Source organism: Vigna unguiculata, chromosome 3 (assembly GCF_037176805.1).
Source record: "Vigna unguiculata cultivar grain cowpea cultivar isolate G323 ecotype 2 chromosome 3, ASM3717680v1, whole genome shotgun sequence".
Taxonomy (NCBI): Eukaryota; Viridiplantae; Streptophyta; class Magnoliopsida; order Fabales; family Fabaceae; genus Vigna; species Vigna unguiculata.
This window is the reverse complement of record NC_140794.1, coordinates 70,333,163-70,350,083: the sequence shown is the minus strand read 5'-3', so window position 1 is coordinate 70,350,083 and position 16,921 is coordinate 70,333,163. Positions and strand designations below refer to the sequence as shown.

The window sequence follows — 16,921 nt, the reverse complement described above, 5'->3', positions numbered from 1 at the left end:
GTGGTGGCGACTTCGGCGGCGGCTCCGGCGACGGCTCCGGCAGCGGTTCCGGCAGCGTCTCCGGCGACGGCTCCGGCGACTACTCCGGCGGTGGCGGCGGCAGTGGAGCCGGCAGCTCCGGTGGCAGCAGCGGCGGTGGCGCCGGCGGCTCCGGTGGCAGCAGCGGCGGTGGCGGCAGAGGTGGAGGCAGCGATAGCGGAAAAAAAACCTTAAGCTCTAGATACCATGTTGAAAATAAAGAAGATAGGGATTGAGATTAATCTCCCTTGTGTATAAACCACACATAGGGTAATCTATTTATAATAGAGAGAGGTACAAGTAAAAAGAGTAACTGAAAATAAAAAGATTAAATAGAAGATATTGTTTGATATTGTGGTTATCAATATCTAACAATATCTTAATAATATCAAACTATATCTAACACTAGTAATTGTTGTTATGGTATTCTGTGGCTCGAATTCCATGTCCATTGTCAAACAAAATACTCAGTACTTGTTCTTGAACTTCGATGTTGTTGAACATTTCCTAGAGGAAGTATGCTCTAGATATAACAACCTATACTGAGCTTATATATTAAAACCTCTTAATAAGGTGTAATTTGGGTGTTGCACATGCTTGTTAAAAATGAAAAATTTTAATTGGAGGAGCAAAAGAAACATTGCCCCCCCTTTGGAGGACTAAACATATTTGAGCATTTAATAAATTTTCAAAAAACCATGTAACTCAATTAAGTCCATGTGACAAATGCTAAGTAAACTACTGTTTGCCACATCATCGAGGTCACAAATGTTGTGTAATCTCAGGACTAAAAATTGCATATCGCGAAATTGAAGAATTAGGAATAGAATTTTTTAACTAGGGACGAAAAGAAAGTGTCCCAATTTGGAGGATTAAAAACATATTTATGACATAAAATTATATGTTAACAAATGCTTGCTATCTTTCCTTACGTTGTTTTCAAAATCTTTACTTGATTTCAGGATGCACAGAATAAAGTGGCAGCATATGCATTGTACAAACTATTTCCCGAGGTCCCAGTTCATCTCCCAGTTGCAGAACCTTATGCATCTTTTATTCTGAAGTGGATGGAAGGTTGCTTTTTTTTATCTAATCCATTTTTTGTTTGTAAAGCTCATTGTTTGGGTAACAGTGCCCACCTGCGTTGTGAGAAAATATTTAGTTGTATAAATTGTATTATGTGAAACATTTAATTTTTACCATTCTTTAATTTAGGTATCATGAAGCTATTGCTGTAGATATTTAACCGTGTATATATGTGAACTTTTGTATCGAAGATATGACATTTCATAACTTGCAGGGGAATCATCAAGCAATCTAGAAGACAGTGAGAAAGATCATAGATCTGGATTCGTGGATTCATTATTAAATGATAGTATTTCTGGTGCAACTGCATTTGTTGATGTTACAGATTATAAGTGTCCCGAATACTTTGATGGAGTCTATGAAAATAATTGTTCAACCATTGCCCATCATCAACAATTTGCTCAAAGTAGGTTCATCCATGTCTTATTTAATATAATTTTGAATTATATTTCCATTCTTTTCAGGTAGTTTTTCTTTTTGTTTTTCTCAATTTGAGTTGGCCTTATTCGTACACTGTCTTATTTAGGGATATGAAGTTGTTTGGTATGAGAATACGTTTTCTGTTTACACCATGTTTCTTGTTTTCTGATGTAATTCTTTAGGAAATGAGACACTGTGACCCTATATATATATATTGATGCAAACTTGCAGCTTTTGTTATTGACAAAAAATCTACATTTGGGTACTATATGTTTCTTGGAGAAGTCTAGTGATCTTGAGAAGCAAAAAATAGGGTAGAGTATCTCGTTATAGTGCAGAAGCTGTATTTTGAGCCCTTGTTTATAGTGTGTGAAGGACTCTGGATGAAGGTCATACTTGATGACCTTGGAATTAAGGTTGATATCCCTACGCAATTGTACCTTGATAACAAGTCAGCAATGAGCATTGCTCATAATTCAGTCTAACATTATAGAACCAAACATATTGAAATCGACATGCATTTCATCAAAAATAATCTTTGACAAAAGCCTTATGGTTACAACTCATATTCCTACAAGATTTTAGATTGTAGACATTTTCACTAAAGGGCTTCCTCAGGACAGATTCCAAGATATTGTAGGCAAGGTGGGATTGATTGATATTCACTTACCAATGAAATCCTAAATGCTATCATAGTAACAACATGTAAAAACTACTTATCGGCTTTTGGCAAAGTGCATTAGTTTGGTTAGTAAATTGTATGTTTTGGCTAAATACATTGGTTTTATTTGAAAGATCAATACAAACGCAATACTCAATATTGTCATCTGATTTTGTATAGTAATTAATTAGTGTTTAGTATAAGAAATATCATATCATTAGATATGGTATAGATGTGCTGATAGTTTAGCTTCTTTTGGTATTCACTAGAGTTTTTACTTGGTGGGAACAAATGCCTACTATTGTGAGTCATAAGTTGGTTAGAGATAGACTTGGTCTATCTAACTTTTGGTTTTCATAGTGGGTTTAGTTTGATCCCTCCACTATCTTGTCTTTTGCTTTGTTATTTCTTTTCATAGAGTTTTTGATGTGCTGCAAATAATTGATAAACGTTGAGATACTAACCTATTTAAAATCCTATTCTTGTATAATGATGGTTTTGCACACCTTTTATTAAAAAATGGTCTGTTGATAAATTCCAAGTGGATAAGGCTTATTTTTTCCTTATACATGTAATTGTTGTCTTTCTTAGTTTCTCCTTCCTGAAATTTGTGTTCCATTGTATAGGAGAAACAGATATCAAGGAAATGGAGAGTGCTAATTTGAGACAGATGCAACATATTAAGATGAGAACACCAAGATACCAGGTTTGCACATATTTTTGTATTTTTGACTTTTGTTTGACACTTTTTGGAAGTTGTATCGCATTGTTGTAAATAGTGTATTATTAGGATAAACATATCCTTAATATGTCAAGAATAATTAGAAGAAAATATATTTTTCTTAATTTTCCAATTCATTTTAATATAATTTTGTTTCCTTTATTTTGGAAAAATTGATTATTACAAATAGAGATGAGGAAAATATAATTGGTGTGGTAAGTTATTAATAAAACAATTCTTTATCTGTCACAGGAGCAAATGTCTTCTTATAATCCACATCATAAGTTTGAATAAATACTTTAGCAAATAACCTTGCTTTGTAAAGTTGTAATATGCCATCGAATTTATACTTTACATTATAAACCCATATGCATTCTACTGCCTTTTTATCCCAATGGCTTATTAACAAGTTTTCATTTGTGGTTCTTTTCTAAGGCACTGATCTATTCATCATGGTTTGAACCCAATTTTCATCCTTCAACGCTTCCTGTAAAAGGAAACCCTGGTGCTGTATAAATAGGTTTTTGGTAGTGACAAAGTGAGAAATAGGATACTTGGTACTAGACCGAGTTCCTTTTCTCAAAGCAATGGGCAAGTCAAGGTTAGGTTCGCAATTAATATTAAAGGAAATTTTCAAAGGTTAAAGGGTGTCCGAAGATGGAGCACTTACCCCTAGCCAGATCATTGGTGTTATTCTTAAACTAGGTTAGGTTGCTTTGTCTTCATTGTAGTGTTATCGGTATCGGATAACGGAAAATTTCTTTATAAAGCTATAACGGAAACCATAACGGGTTATGGCGAAAACATTCCTTTCAAAAGAAATATAATACCACAACATGTAATTCTGATGCAAAAGTAATGATACTATACTGAAAAAAAAAGTATTTATTTTTTTTGAAAAATAATTATAGTGAAAGTGGAGAAAAAGAAAAAAAAAATGAAAATAAAAAAATAGGCTTGGCCGGAGGCGCAACCAACAAGTAGTGATGGCAACGGTGGCTGTTGGTTGTAGTAAGTTAGGGCAGCTAGAAAAGAGTAAAAGAAAAAGTGTTTTAAAGTTAGAGTGGGTTTTAAATTTTTATTGGGCCTAGCCCAATTTTTAACTGTGTTAAACACAAAAAACAAATAAGGTTGGAGAAATTGTGCTGTCCCTTCCTTCTCCCACTTTGCTGGTACTTTTCTCAATGCAACAATCATCTTTCATTTCTACCCCTATTTCTTCTGCCATTGCCGTTTTGCCATCGCCAACTGCTATGCAAAATGCGGCCGCCATGGACCGCCACGGAACATTCGTTTCGTCACCGCCTTGTTGTGGTGGTAGGTCAGAGAACCGCTATTGGTTTCTGCCATGGCGACGCCATGGTCGAAATTTGATAACATTGCTCCTCTGATATTTTATATGGAGAATTCTCTAGACAACTAATTTCTAGAGTTGTCCCTGACTCAGGAATAGAGTTGGTCTTGTTAGGAGCAACTTCATAAAAAATGGATAATTTCTGTAGTTGACCCTGACTCAAGAAGAAAGATGCCCTTGTTAGGAGCATTTTTAGAGATATCCATTCGAGATGTGTCAGGAGAAGTATCAGGAGTACCAAGAGTAGTAAGACACGATTTTTGAATGAAAGGGATAAAAAATAACTGAAGAGATTCAAAAGACTCATCTTCAAAAGAATGGTCTCCTGAAGTCGAGGACATTTGTAAAAGGATTTAGTTTCATCAAAAAGTGATATTCATGGAGGTAAAAAATTTTCCACTTAGAGGATAACGTTATTCCTTTTTATTGGATGCATAACCAACGCATATGCATTTAACAACTCTAGGATCCATGATTGTCAAACTTGCGAGTTAACTCAACTCGTACAAGTTTACATTTTTACCCATACCTTTCCCGTTAACTAAGAAGCAAACTCGTTTTAATGTAGGGTTTCACTTCTGCATTTGCTTTTGCGTTTGCCTTGGCTTCATCTCTACGGATCTCCATTGCTGTGTTGTTGTTCACTTTCTGCTCGATGCGTCGCTGTCCAGTCGTCGCGCCGCCGTTCGCTTGGCGCTCGATTGCATCTCCATTGTTTTGTTGTAGCGTTTAGGAGAGGAAGGGAATTGTTGCGTTGCACTTTGTAGGAGGAAAAAAATTTTATTGTACTGCTGTGCTGCAGCTTTTAAGAAAGAAAGTAATATAATATATATTATATTATTTATAAATCATTGTTTTAATTGAATTCTACAGCTAGGTATTAGGGGTTTCAATTTAAGATTTTAATTAGGAATTAATTTTAATTATTTAATAATTATATAATATGCTCTTTTTTTTCTTTTTTAATTTTGTAGTTGAAAATTGAAATTAAGGATCAATTTTAAGTATGTCTTGGAATTGTTAAATTCAATTAAGAGCAATTCAAGTGCATTTTCATTTATTCTACTTGATTATTCTATTGTAATATTTGAAATTATATTTTTTTTTTCTTGAGAAGCAAACTCTTATGAGTTAAGTTTACAAGCCGAATTTAATGATTTTCCACAAGTTGGGTTTGACAACTTTGCTATGATCTAACTTTTCATGGAATTGACTATGAATATGGGCAAATACAACACATCCTAACACTCGACAATAAAGACCAGATAGAACAGGAACAAAGGGAAAGAAGGAGATATGAACTCAATGGGTCTCAAACTATCATGGACTCAGGAGGTTAGTCAATTAAGAGAGGACAACCTCTCCCCAAAACATAGAGATTGATCGACACTTTATTAAAGAAAAATTGGATAGTGGTCTTATCACTACTTCATATGTTCCATCTAGGCTTTAGCTAGCAGATTTGTTTCCAAGAGGTCTTTCAACTGCGCAATTTCATGATCTCTTATGCAAGCTGGGAATGATAGATAACCATTCACTAGATTGATGGGGAGTGTTGTTAATAGGACATTAAATATTCTACTAGAGGTTTTTAGAAGTTGTTAGAAGCTGGTAGAAGGTTCTAGAGCTCTTTTTTAATTGTTACTTTAGGGTTGGAGTTCTCTATAGATAGATAAATGTTGGTGTGCTGATTCATATGAATCAATTTGAATGAAATTCTTCTTTCTTTCATATTAATTCTTTCAAGTCAAATGTTCCTTTAAAGAAACTGGATCTCCAACTCAACGAAGAGAGTCAACAAGAGACTTAATATGAGAAAGAAGCTTAGTAACCATGCAATTACTGAAAGAAGAATGATGTAACTCAAAGTGCTACTATCTAGCCTTTCTCCTAGTCTGATGAAGAAAATAGGCATGCATTCCATATTGAATCGACAAAAAGATGTTATCCATTATTAGAGAATATACAAGAGTTAGTGAACCTCTTAAAGAACCCATGTATATATGGACTGAGGAGCACTGCATGAAGAAAGGCGATTGGTTTTTAAAAGTTTGCAACTGTCAATCAACGAAGACAACATAAAAATGTTTTGAAACTATAAGCAAACTAAACATTATAAGCTCAGATATGAGGTGGAAGCTTATAAAAGGTTCTATATGTATTAGTGTATAATATCTTGTGTAATATATCCGTGGTAAAGGATAGCTAAAATATTTGGTAAGATTTTCAGAACAATTGACTTATTCTATAGGGAAAAAGAAAATTAATCAATTCTGAACTGGATACTTTATCTGCTTCAGGATATGCTGAATCTTAGAGCTACACTTCCTATTGCAGCTCTGAAGGGTGATATATTGCAATTGATGAAGGAACATGATGTTCTTGTTGTTTGTGGGGAAACAGGCTCAGGAAAAACAACTCAGGTGACAGATTTCGAGTATAATTTGTGATATTTTTCCTCCTGTATTTTCTAAACGTCTTGTTTTCTATCATTTGTGCATGCACAGTTTCCTTTCTGACTGCCATTTAATGTAGGTTCCACAATTTATATTGGATGACATGATTGAGTCAGGACATGGTGGATACTGTAATATAATTTGCACACAACCACGGAGAATAGCGGTAGGTAATAGATGTTGTTCTTGCATATTTGTCAATATATACAACATCTACAATAGTTTTCAGCTGTAATCTGTACAGTCGTCTGTCCCATATTTTTGATGGACTAGTTATTTTTACTCATTACATTGGTTTCCTTCCTTACGTGCATGTGAGGGCAAGTTTTTCCTAGTCATCAAGGTTTGACGAAGAATACTGCTTTTTTAATTTTCTTACTGACTGTACACTTGCACTGGATGAAGCTGCCAAACTGAAACTAAAAAAATAATTTTGGATTGGTTGCATAATCTAGAAACTTAGTGAATACTCATGAATTTAATGTATGTTTTTCTGCATTCTATTACCTTTGGTTTTTGTTTTATGCCTTATGTTTTAGGCTATTTCTGTGGCTGAAAGGGTTGCTGATGAGCGATGTGAACCTTCACCAGGTTCACATGGTTCTTTGATTGGTTATCAAGTTCGTCTTGACAGTGCCAGGTACTCATTTGTCATTTAAAGACTTCAATTTTGCAGGAACATGCTTAAGTGCAAATTGCTTTACAAATGTTCTCTCTCTCTCTATATATATATATATATGTATATGTATATGTGTGAATATATACAATTTTCATTGACTGGGGAATTAGTAATGACACATTCATTGGGTACATGCATGGTTATCAAACTTGCAATTCAACTCGTAGAAGTAGAATCATCCGAGTTTGCATTCCCACACCTAGCTCCTGAGAGTTGACTTTTGGAGCAGGTTCGTTAGACTCACGGTGAACTCGACTAAACTTGCGATCTAGCAACTGAGTTGGTGATTCATTAGGCTGTCATTTTGCTTACAAATATGTCCTGTAGGGGTATTTGATATTTGATACACAAACACAATCTTTTCTTTATATTTGATACACGAACAAATCTTTTCTGTTTCTTTGATATGAAAAGTCTTACATGTAGGCAAATGAAATTTTGAAGGAGCCATTTACATGAAAATTTTAATCAGTGACCTGTCCACCAAAACACTCCTTTGAAGGACCAATTTAGGTATTTACTATTTGTTCCTCTTTTAATCCTATTGAACAAAAATCTTCATTTTCTTTATTTTTTAATTGAATAAATATCCAATTTGGTTCCTTAGAGATTAAGGCGTGGCTGTTGTATTATTTTTTTTTATGTGAATCAGTCCTTCTAATTTTTTCTTTCGTCTATTTGAATGCCAGTGTCATTTTTCACTTCTATATGACTTCGATATGGCTCGTAGGTGTGAGACACAGTGAGATGAGAGTTAAATGCTCGCAAATGGGTCATTGAATATGTACTAGTTTACATCTAAATTCTTCTAGTGCACAAGAAATACAATTCATAATTTCATTCTATACAATTCTTCCATGTTAGCAAAAATAAAGGAATCAATGAGTAAAAACACAAAAAACCTAAATCAACACACAGCAGAATAATTTCATACCATACAGACCTTGCATGTTAGCAGCAATGGGCATTGGGATGAACCAACCATACCCATAAAAAGAAACTTAAAGCCATAAAGTTTCTCTCCATCAACCTATGCAGCCAATAATTTTTAATCTAAACAAAACCTAGCAGCCTGATACACACCATCACAACATAACCTTTTCCACCACTTCCAACACAAACTCAAATGACCCCCAATCCTAGCTTCCAAATCTCTACAATTGTCACCAACCCCACACCCACAACACGATATCTCCAAAATAAGCACTTTTCGACAACCCAACAACACAAAACAGACTACTGTCAAAAGCCATGAAGAATCAAAACATTTTCCCCACATTTACTTTTTTTTTTCTCTTCACATCATGCAAAAAAAAAACCTTTGTTTTCCTTTTAGTATATCGTTTGTGTGCTATGTTCTCAAATTGAACAACCCCAGAGAAGCAGTAGAGGTAAAAAGTGATGAGGAATTTTGGTTACAAAGTGATTAGGAATTTCGGTGTACGTCAATGGTTCTTTGAAAAGATTTTAAAATGTGTCGGAAAGACTTAGAGGCAAAGTGATGAATTATTCAAGGACCCATTTACATGTATTTAAGTCTCATTTCGATGTATCTTACACATAGCAGCCATGCAATAGCCACATAGGAGTGAAAAATCTTCCACTGGCATTTAACTGCTATGTGGACTTCTGTTAAATGTCCCACTAGGGGAAAGACTTAGATGCACTATGGAAAATGTTTTAAGGACCCATATGAATGAAAATATTATTAAGGGACCTATCATCCAACACCTAAGGTACCAAATTGAGTATTTACTCTTTTTTTTTGGTTCCTGGTTCCTAATGTAACATCCCAATTTCAACAGCTTAAAACTAATAAAAATAGGGAGTTTCATCATAGTTCCAAAACAGATAATCCAGTGTACCCAATATATTAATACAGTCTTACAAAAGGTATGACTATAAAAATATATCACTTATACACTTAAACTAAACTAATAAACTCTGTACTACTGACCACTGCTAAAGCTCCCACTGGAAACCTCCTCTTCAACACTAACACGATGGCTCTTCATCCTCCAGAAGTGCCTTTGACACTGCAACCACATCTGCTCCCACCGAATAGGTGATCATCGCAAAAGGAAACATACAACACAAGACAAGAACACAAAAAGCAAGGGTAAGCTAATCTGATTAAGGAATCATGCAGTTCAATTATAAACAGAAACCACGCAATCTTTCTCATTATCGCCAGAATCATATAGACCACCACAACACATTTACATGACTCTAGACTCAATATCCGGATTATGTAAGCGACATCGGATCTCTTGGTGGCCTGCACCTGCGATGGTTCCCAAACTCTGCAGAGTTTGGACACAAGGGGTTATCACTCAACCACTCCCAGGGTAAGTCCCATCACCTCTATGGCGGATCGGGTCCATAGACCAGGACCTCCTGCTACTCCCCCCGACGTAATCCATCATACTCTACATGAGTCTTAATGGTTACTAGGAGCGTCAGGATACCAACCAAAACTGAGTCCTTATGTCCTTACATACACTAAAACATTCCTCTTAGAATTTCCCTTGAAATTCCATTCCAACCATCACACCACATACTTATACCCTTCAAATCTCATTACACAATATAAAAATTAATAACTTATCAACACACGAAAGCTTTCTTGCATAGAATCATAGTAAAACATGTAGTTTTTCCATTAAAACAGAAGTTGGTGTGCTCCACTGCAGTGAATCTCGCTTAAGCTAGGTAATCTAGCCCAGGCGAGAAGCTATCTCGCTTAGGCGAGGCTACCTCGCCTAGGCGAGACATCAAACAGAAGCAAAGATTAAAACTGAGCGAACTCTCGCTCAGGCTAAACTAGCTCGCTTAGGCGAGAGTATGTCTCGCTTAAGCGACTCCAGCTCGCCTAGGCGAGATTTCGCTTAGTTCCAGAGGTGAGCCTTTCTGATAGTCTCGCTTAGGCGAGACTCGCCCGCCTAGGCGAAAATAACAGATCATCTCACTGTTTTCACATGCAAGAACACAAATTCGAAGCTAACATGATCATACACACACACAAGCCTTTCAAGAAGTCAATACAGCCTAACAATCTCATACAAAACGTAATTTACAGCTCAATGAACAAGGTATTGGTTAGCTTCCCTTACCTGTTATCCTGTTTAGACAACTTTATAAATGTCAACGCCTTAAAAACGTCAACACCTCTAACTCCACAGGATGCTCTATCTACACATAGAAACATCACAAGAACGATCAGGACATACCGTTATGATCACTGATCAGCAGAGACTCATACTGATGATTAAAACGTTGCATGCAAGCGGAAGAGGGCCTGCATGCAACAGAAAACAGAAAAAGACTAAAATAAAGAGCGAAAACTCAACTTACGCGAACGGAGAAACTGATCGGTCCAATTTGAAGAGCTCGCCGAGAGGAGCAATCCTACGGTCTCGGTTCTTCAATCAGACGACCAGAGAGACAGAACCTCTAGAGAGAAGTCAAAGAACTCTAGAAAAGTGATTTCTAGAGAGATGGTGTGTTTTAAAATAATGAAACTCGTTTATAACAATTCTATTTATACTAAAATCTTTTAATATTAAAATAATCGAGTCTCACTATTTTTAAACCACTATCACTTTTAAAACGCCATTTTCTAGGGTCTTACACCTAACACTTCCTCCTCTAATTTTTCATGAAAGAAGGCATTTTTAGCATATAATTGATGCATTTGTTGACCAAAATGTACGTCCGAGAGGATGATCTGTACTGTATTCATGTTGTCAGTGCAATTGTCTCGTCATTATCAACCTCATTTGTTGGGGTGTATCCTTTTGCTAACAATCTTGGCTTATATTGGTCAAATGTACCATTGATTGATATTTCGCTCTGTATATCGGTTTGCAATCTGTTTTCTTTTTACTTCGGATATTTCTATGATCTTCCAAGTCTCATTCTTTTTCATTCATCTCTTCAATCTTGTCTTCAATCCAGTTCTTATCCTTTAAGGCTTATTTTACTGACGTAAATAGATGTAATGAAACTTTAGTGCTGCATAGAATGTTGCTCGGTAAAACATTGAGATTTAGGATACTTGACACTGGGATCTTTTCTCTTTTTCTCAAGGGAATGGGTAAATCAAGAATATTTAAGGATTTTTTGAGTATGACTACTTGGATGTAGTTCAGGTGATTGGACTAGGTCGGGTTTTTTTTTTTTCTGCACTGATGCTTCAGATGCATTGAGATTCTGTTTTTGATGCTGGTACTGGTTTAGGTGCCTTATGATTAAAAGAACATGTTCTAGAAAATGTTGTTTTTTGCACAAGTGGAATGGATAGTAACTCAAAGAGGCTCATCGAATAGGACCATGAGTTGTTATCATAAGCAAGTGAAGTGGCCTTGTTATACTCATATTGCTTGCTTTGTTATCTTCATTCATTTAGAATTTGGACCTTGAATTATTAAATATTTTTATAATAGTTGAGGATATTTATCAATACAAACCAGCATCCACTATCCGGTACCTTGGACTTATGAAATTGAATGCTGATGCTTCTTTTTTTTCACCCTTCACATGTCCCATGATCCATGGCACCAAACTGATGCTTTTCTTTCTGTTATGTTTCTTAACTGTAAGTATTAAGTCCTTGACTGTTTATTTTCTTGTTAGGAATGAGAAAACAAGGCTTCTGTTTTGTACAACAGGCATTGTTCTAAGAAAATTGATGGTATGTTATTTTTGTTTTAATAGTATAACAGTTCTATATCTCTTGTTGTCTTCAACTTTATATATGCATCATTTGATTGATAACTATTATCACATTAAATGATATAACAAGGTTAACATAATATTTTTAAGACAATAAAACTTTTTTTTTTTTAATTTGGAATGTTATATTCACACATCTCCCATGAGTACACTTTTGTGGAAAACGTAGGTAAAAGTCATTTCTTGGAAAATAGGTTTCTTGAGAATATTATTTTTTAAATAATAAACCAAACATGAGAAATATACATTCCTAAATTCAGATTAATTAGAAACTAATAAATCTTCATGTATCAAAAGTTCCCGAATAGGAAACACGCAGCAACAACCAATTATAAACTTTTCTTGAGCAGGTGGAACAACAATTCATATATTAAATTCTAAAGCTACCATCTCATCAAGTATTGACGGTTTCCACCCAGAATGCAATATTGCTTCTTGAGTATTCTTAGGAATGGTAACTGATTATAAAATAGAAACAAAGTTATGGTTGGCAGCTGATAAGTGGTGGTAACTGAGAAATTTATGTATAGGATGAGCATTGAGACTGAAATGTTTACTATCAGGTGGAGCTGCAGTTTGAGAAGAGATTGGTGTAGGATATGAAATATCTTGTCCTTGACAATGCTAAATGTCTGAATAGTTTTATTATCGTTTTTTTTTTGTATTAGTTTTTCCATACCTTAGTCTTTTGATATTCTTGATTTTTTATCGGAGAGAAGTTATTTTAAATTTGATGAGATCTTAACTGTGTAACACTATCCTAGAAGCTTTTAAAAGAGATAGTTCACTATTTACTTTCTTGACATTGCTTCATTATAGGACATCTGGACTAGGCCATCCATATTATTTTTATACGAGACAATTTAATTATTACTCTCTCTCTGGTTAACACACATTATAGAAGAAATTGATGGTCCGTTTTATTAGTTATTTCATTAAAACATTATATTTCATTTCCTTGCCTCTTTTAAATATTATGAATGTGTGTTTTTCATTAAAGAGTAATACGAAGGAAGTCATCAATAATGAGAGTAAATTTGATATATTGGTAAGCATTTCTTAAGAAAATGAACAAAATCAGTTGAATTAATTACTTTTATTTGTTTATGTGGTTCTGCTAGAAGGGTCTTACATTAAGGATCAGAGGAATTTTCCCATAAATGTAACTATACGGTATTTAAATCATTCTTAAGTTTTATTTTATTAATTTTTAATTTATTGTTTACCTTGTTGATATTCTAGGGGGATCGAAGCTTGTCAGGCATTACTCATATCATCGTTGATGAAGTTCATGAGAGGTCCTTGTTGGTGAGTTGAATCAATTAATTTGCTATAGACAAGCTTTTGTAAAGTTTACATTGAATATAGTTCACATTATTTATACCTGGGCTGATTGGTTGTGTGAAAGTTCTCTCTAAGATGACTTTGATCACCAATCATTTGCAGCTTACTCTGATAGTATAAAAATAGAGGCAAGAAAGGCAACAAATTTGTTTTGCACCAAAGCATGCAAGCTTATCAACACAATGATTCCCTTCTCTATAAATATGAGAAACATGAAATCTCATTTTTAAATTTAAATTTCATATTGAGCCATCTAGATTGAAGGAGACTTTATTTTTCTAGTAGAAGAAAGGGGGTGAAAAGGATGAAAGCCTGGACTATTGGACCATTGAGGCTTCAATATATCATAAACCAACCATCTCAAAAGCTTAAGCTGTTATGTAAAGATACATGAATTGTTTTATATCATATTTTCAGTACCATGCATAAATATTTAGGGTTATTATCCGCCAATCATGACATTTTAGGGGTCCAGTGTTGTAAAATGGTATTATAGGAATTGTGTATAAATTTTTAATAATCTACCATGTTCGCATAATTTGTTTAATTAAATATATGAATTGTAAATTATAATTTAACTTTATATTTTCCTTAAATAAATTGATCTAGCTCTGTCCTTAGTTGACAAATATATTACCATTTCAAATCAAAGCTTACAAATATGTTTGTTATTGTCTAATATACTAAATTTTAATTCCTTAATAATAAGTTATGGTTTATATTTTTACTTTGGTAAAAAAGTGAACACATTAAATTATAATCTTGTGTTCATTATATGTTGCAGTATAAAGTTAATTGAAAACTTAAAATGAATTTATACAACACTGAAAAAACTAATAATCAAGCACAGAACAATATTTTGTATTCTCATCTCGTTTGAATTCGAATAAAAGGGGGCATAAAACAATACACGCATTTAAATCCTTTTATGAAAATTTAATAAAATAATATTGAAAAGAAAATTACTTTTGTTAGATATTGTTAATGTATAATGGAGAATGTCCATTTGGTGTGCCTGCTTTACTCTTCAACAAATATGAGTATTACAAATATTATATATTATCCTTCAACTGCTCAGTGAAACAATACATCTACAAATTAGTCCCACACTATTCAATTTCAACAATTTGTTTTTTCCAAACTTAATGCACCACATTATTCATTTCAATCCAACAAAATTTACCATTGCCATCCTTCATCCTTTGCCGTCTCCTTATTGTGAGTCTCCTAACCACGGTGAATATTAGTTATGATCTCTCCAAGAAATCTATCAGTAGCAAAAAAGGTATTAAAGAAACGAATAAAGTAGATGTTGGAATTTTCAACTTTTTTTGTGGTGTTTGAAGTATTATTTGTCCTCTGTTTCTGCAATAGTCTATCTTTCTAATCTTATATTTTTAAACATATAAATGTCATGTATTTTCCTTTTCATGTTTTACAGGGTGATTTTCTTCTAATTGTCCTAAAGAATCTAATTGAGAAGCAGTCAAGCAAAGGCTTTAGAAAACTGAAGATCATTCTAATGTATGCAAATTTGTGTTTTATATTGTTACAGGAATTAACGGACTAAACTATCTTATATTAATTTGCTTTGAGCCTAAATTTTTCTGTCATATATGCAACTATAATGATCAGGTCTGCAACTGTTGATTCAAGTTTATTTTCAAGATACTTCAGCAATTGCCCTGTAGTTACTGCTGAAGGCAGGACTCATCCAGTGACAACATACTTTCTTGAGGATATATATGACAAGATTGAGTATCGACTTACTTCAGATTCTGCAGCTTCTTTAACAAATGGGGCATTTCCCGGACGACAGGTAATCTCTGATCAGCTTTAGTTACTGTTGGATGTCTATGACTGTGATTTAATCCCTATATTATATATTCTTTATACTTTTTATTATTTGCAGCATACACTGTCTGAATTATATTTTAGTACGAATTTTCCTTCCTCTTATTCGTGAAGCATTGTAATCTAGATTTTGCAGAGAGATGTTGTGACAAAGAGCAGGGGTAGGAAGAATCTAGTCTTATCTGCTTGGGGTGATGAGTCTCTGCTTTCTGAAGGACAAGTTAATCCATACTTTGTTCCAAGTTGTTATGAGTTTTACAGTGAACAAACTCAACAAAATATGGTAAATCATTTTTGAGCTGTGAATCTGTATAGTATTTGAAAACGGCACGCTGATTTGACCCTTCAATATTTTTTCATCCAGAAAAGATTGAATGAAGATGTTATTGATTATGAACTGCTTGAAGATCTAATATGTTTCGTTGATGAAACCTGTAGTGAGGGTGCCATCCTTGTATTCCTACCTGTAAGACTACTTGGTTATGCATTGAGTTGATATGTTTACCTGTACTTTTTTAGTGCAAATAGTTATATTTTTTCTTGTAACTTGTCTTGATAGGGAATGTCGGAAATAAACTATTTACATGATAAGTTGGTTGCATCTAGACAATTTGGTGGGCCATCTTCTGAATGGATTATTCCTTTGCATTCAACGGTTGCGTCAAGTGAACAGAAAAGGGTGTTTTTACGCCCTCCAGGAAATATACGTAAGGTAAGTTTTATCTGCAATATGTTTATCATCCTGTATTTGTATTGTTAGATGTGTTAGTTATATTTCATTTAGAGTGCATTAGAGATGTTCATGTAAAACATTTAGTTATTCAATTGGATGTTAGCTTTTTTGTTATGTTTGTGTAACCTCTTTTGAGCTTATATATGCCCAGCTTGTGTACTCTTTCTGATTAAGTGAAATAATATTCAGTTATGCTTTTGTTAAGTTTTTCTCTGCCTTTTCTTCATATCAAAATTCTGATAGTGTAACTGTTCATTTAGTTTGTAAATGACTGCTGAGTCAGCATTCTATAACTGTTCAGTTAGTTCATTTTATTTTCAATAAACTAGATATCTCTCTGTTTCTCTGTCTCTTTCTCTCAGCTACTTTCTGAAATCAAGAAAAGTAATTCCATAGTTATTCCTTACTGCCTTCGTATTTGTTCGCATTTTGTTCTCTCCTAGGTTGTTATAGCAACAAATATAGCAGAGACAAGCATAACAATAGATGATGTTATATATGTAATTGATTGTGGAAAGCATAAAGAGAATCGCTACAATCCTCAAAAGGTATGGTTTCTTTCTTCTACTCAATGAGGCAATTTTGTAAAATAAATTTGTTTATAGATATGGTTTGATTGTATTTATGGTTGATAATAGAAATTGTCTAGCATGGTAGAAGATTGGATTTCGCAAGCAAATGCAATGCAACGACGTGGTAGAGCTGGGCGTGTAAAACCTGGCATTTGCTTTTGCTTATACACTCGTCATAGATTTGAAAAGCTCATGCGTCCATATCAGGTATTTAACTTAATATGAAATGCTTAAAATTTCAAAGGATACCCAAAGGTGCATTTAGTCTGTCTTTTGTCATGAAAGTATA

The 16,921-nt window shown here is 34.1% G+C and overlaps 1 protein-coding gene across 4 annotated transcripts in view; it reads left to right on the top strand.

Annotated features, from left to right (window-relative positions):
- The window catches only part of LOC114177199 (RNA helicase family protein), a 47,130-nt gene that overhangs the window by 11,379 nt on the left and 18,830 nt on the right, over window positions 1-16,921 (top strand). For 3 of the 4 annotated variants that reach the window (XM_028062456.2, XM_085671058.1, XM_085671059.1), the window contains 15 exons: window positions 981-1,092; window positions 1,319-1,510; window positions 2,812-2,891; window positions 6,561-6,683; window positions 6,796-6,882; window positions 7,256-7,356; window positions 12,031-12,088; window positions 13,372-13,437; window positions 14,915-14,997; window positions 15,109-15,292; window positions 15,455-15,610; window positions 15,692-15,793; window positions 15,887-16,039; window positions 16,504-16,608; window positions 16,699-16,839. In XM_028062456.2, coding sequence (XP_027918257.2) covers window positions 981-1,092; window positions 1,319-1,510; window positions 2,812-2,891; window positions 6,561-6,683; window positions 6,796-6,882; window positions 7,256-7,356; window positions 12,031-12,088; window positions 13,372-13,437; window positions 14,915-14,997; window positions 15,109-15,292; window positions 15,455-15,610; window positions 15,692-15,793; window positions 15,887-16,039; window positions 16,504-16,608; window positions 16,699-16,839 — 1,743 coding nt within the window. The remainder of the gene's footprint in view (window positions 1-980; window positions 1,093-1,318; window positions 1,511-2,811; window positions 2,892-6,560; window positions 6,684-6,795; window positions 6,883-7,255; window positions 7,357-12,030; window positions 12,089-13,371; window positions 13,438-14,914; window positions 14,998-15,108; window positions 15,293-15,454; window positions 15,611-15,691; window positions 15,794-15,886; window positions 16,040-16,503; window positions 16,609-16,698; window positions 16,840-16,921) is intronic. The other variant, XM_028062457.2, reaches the window with a different exon arrangement.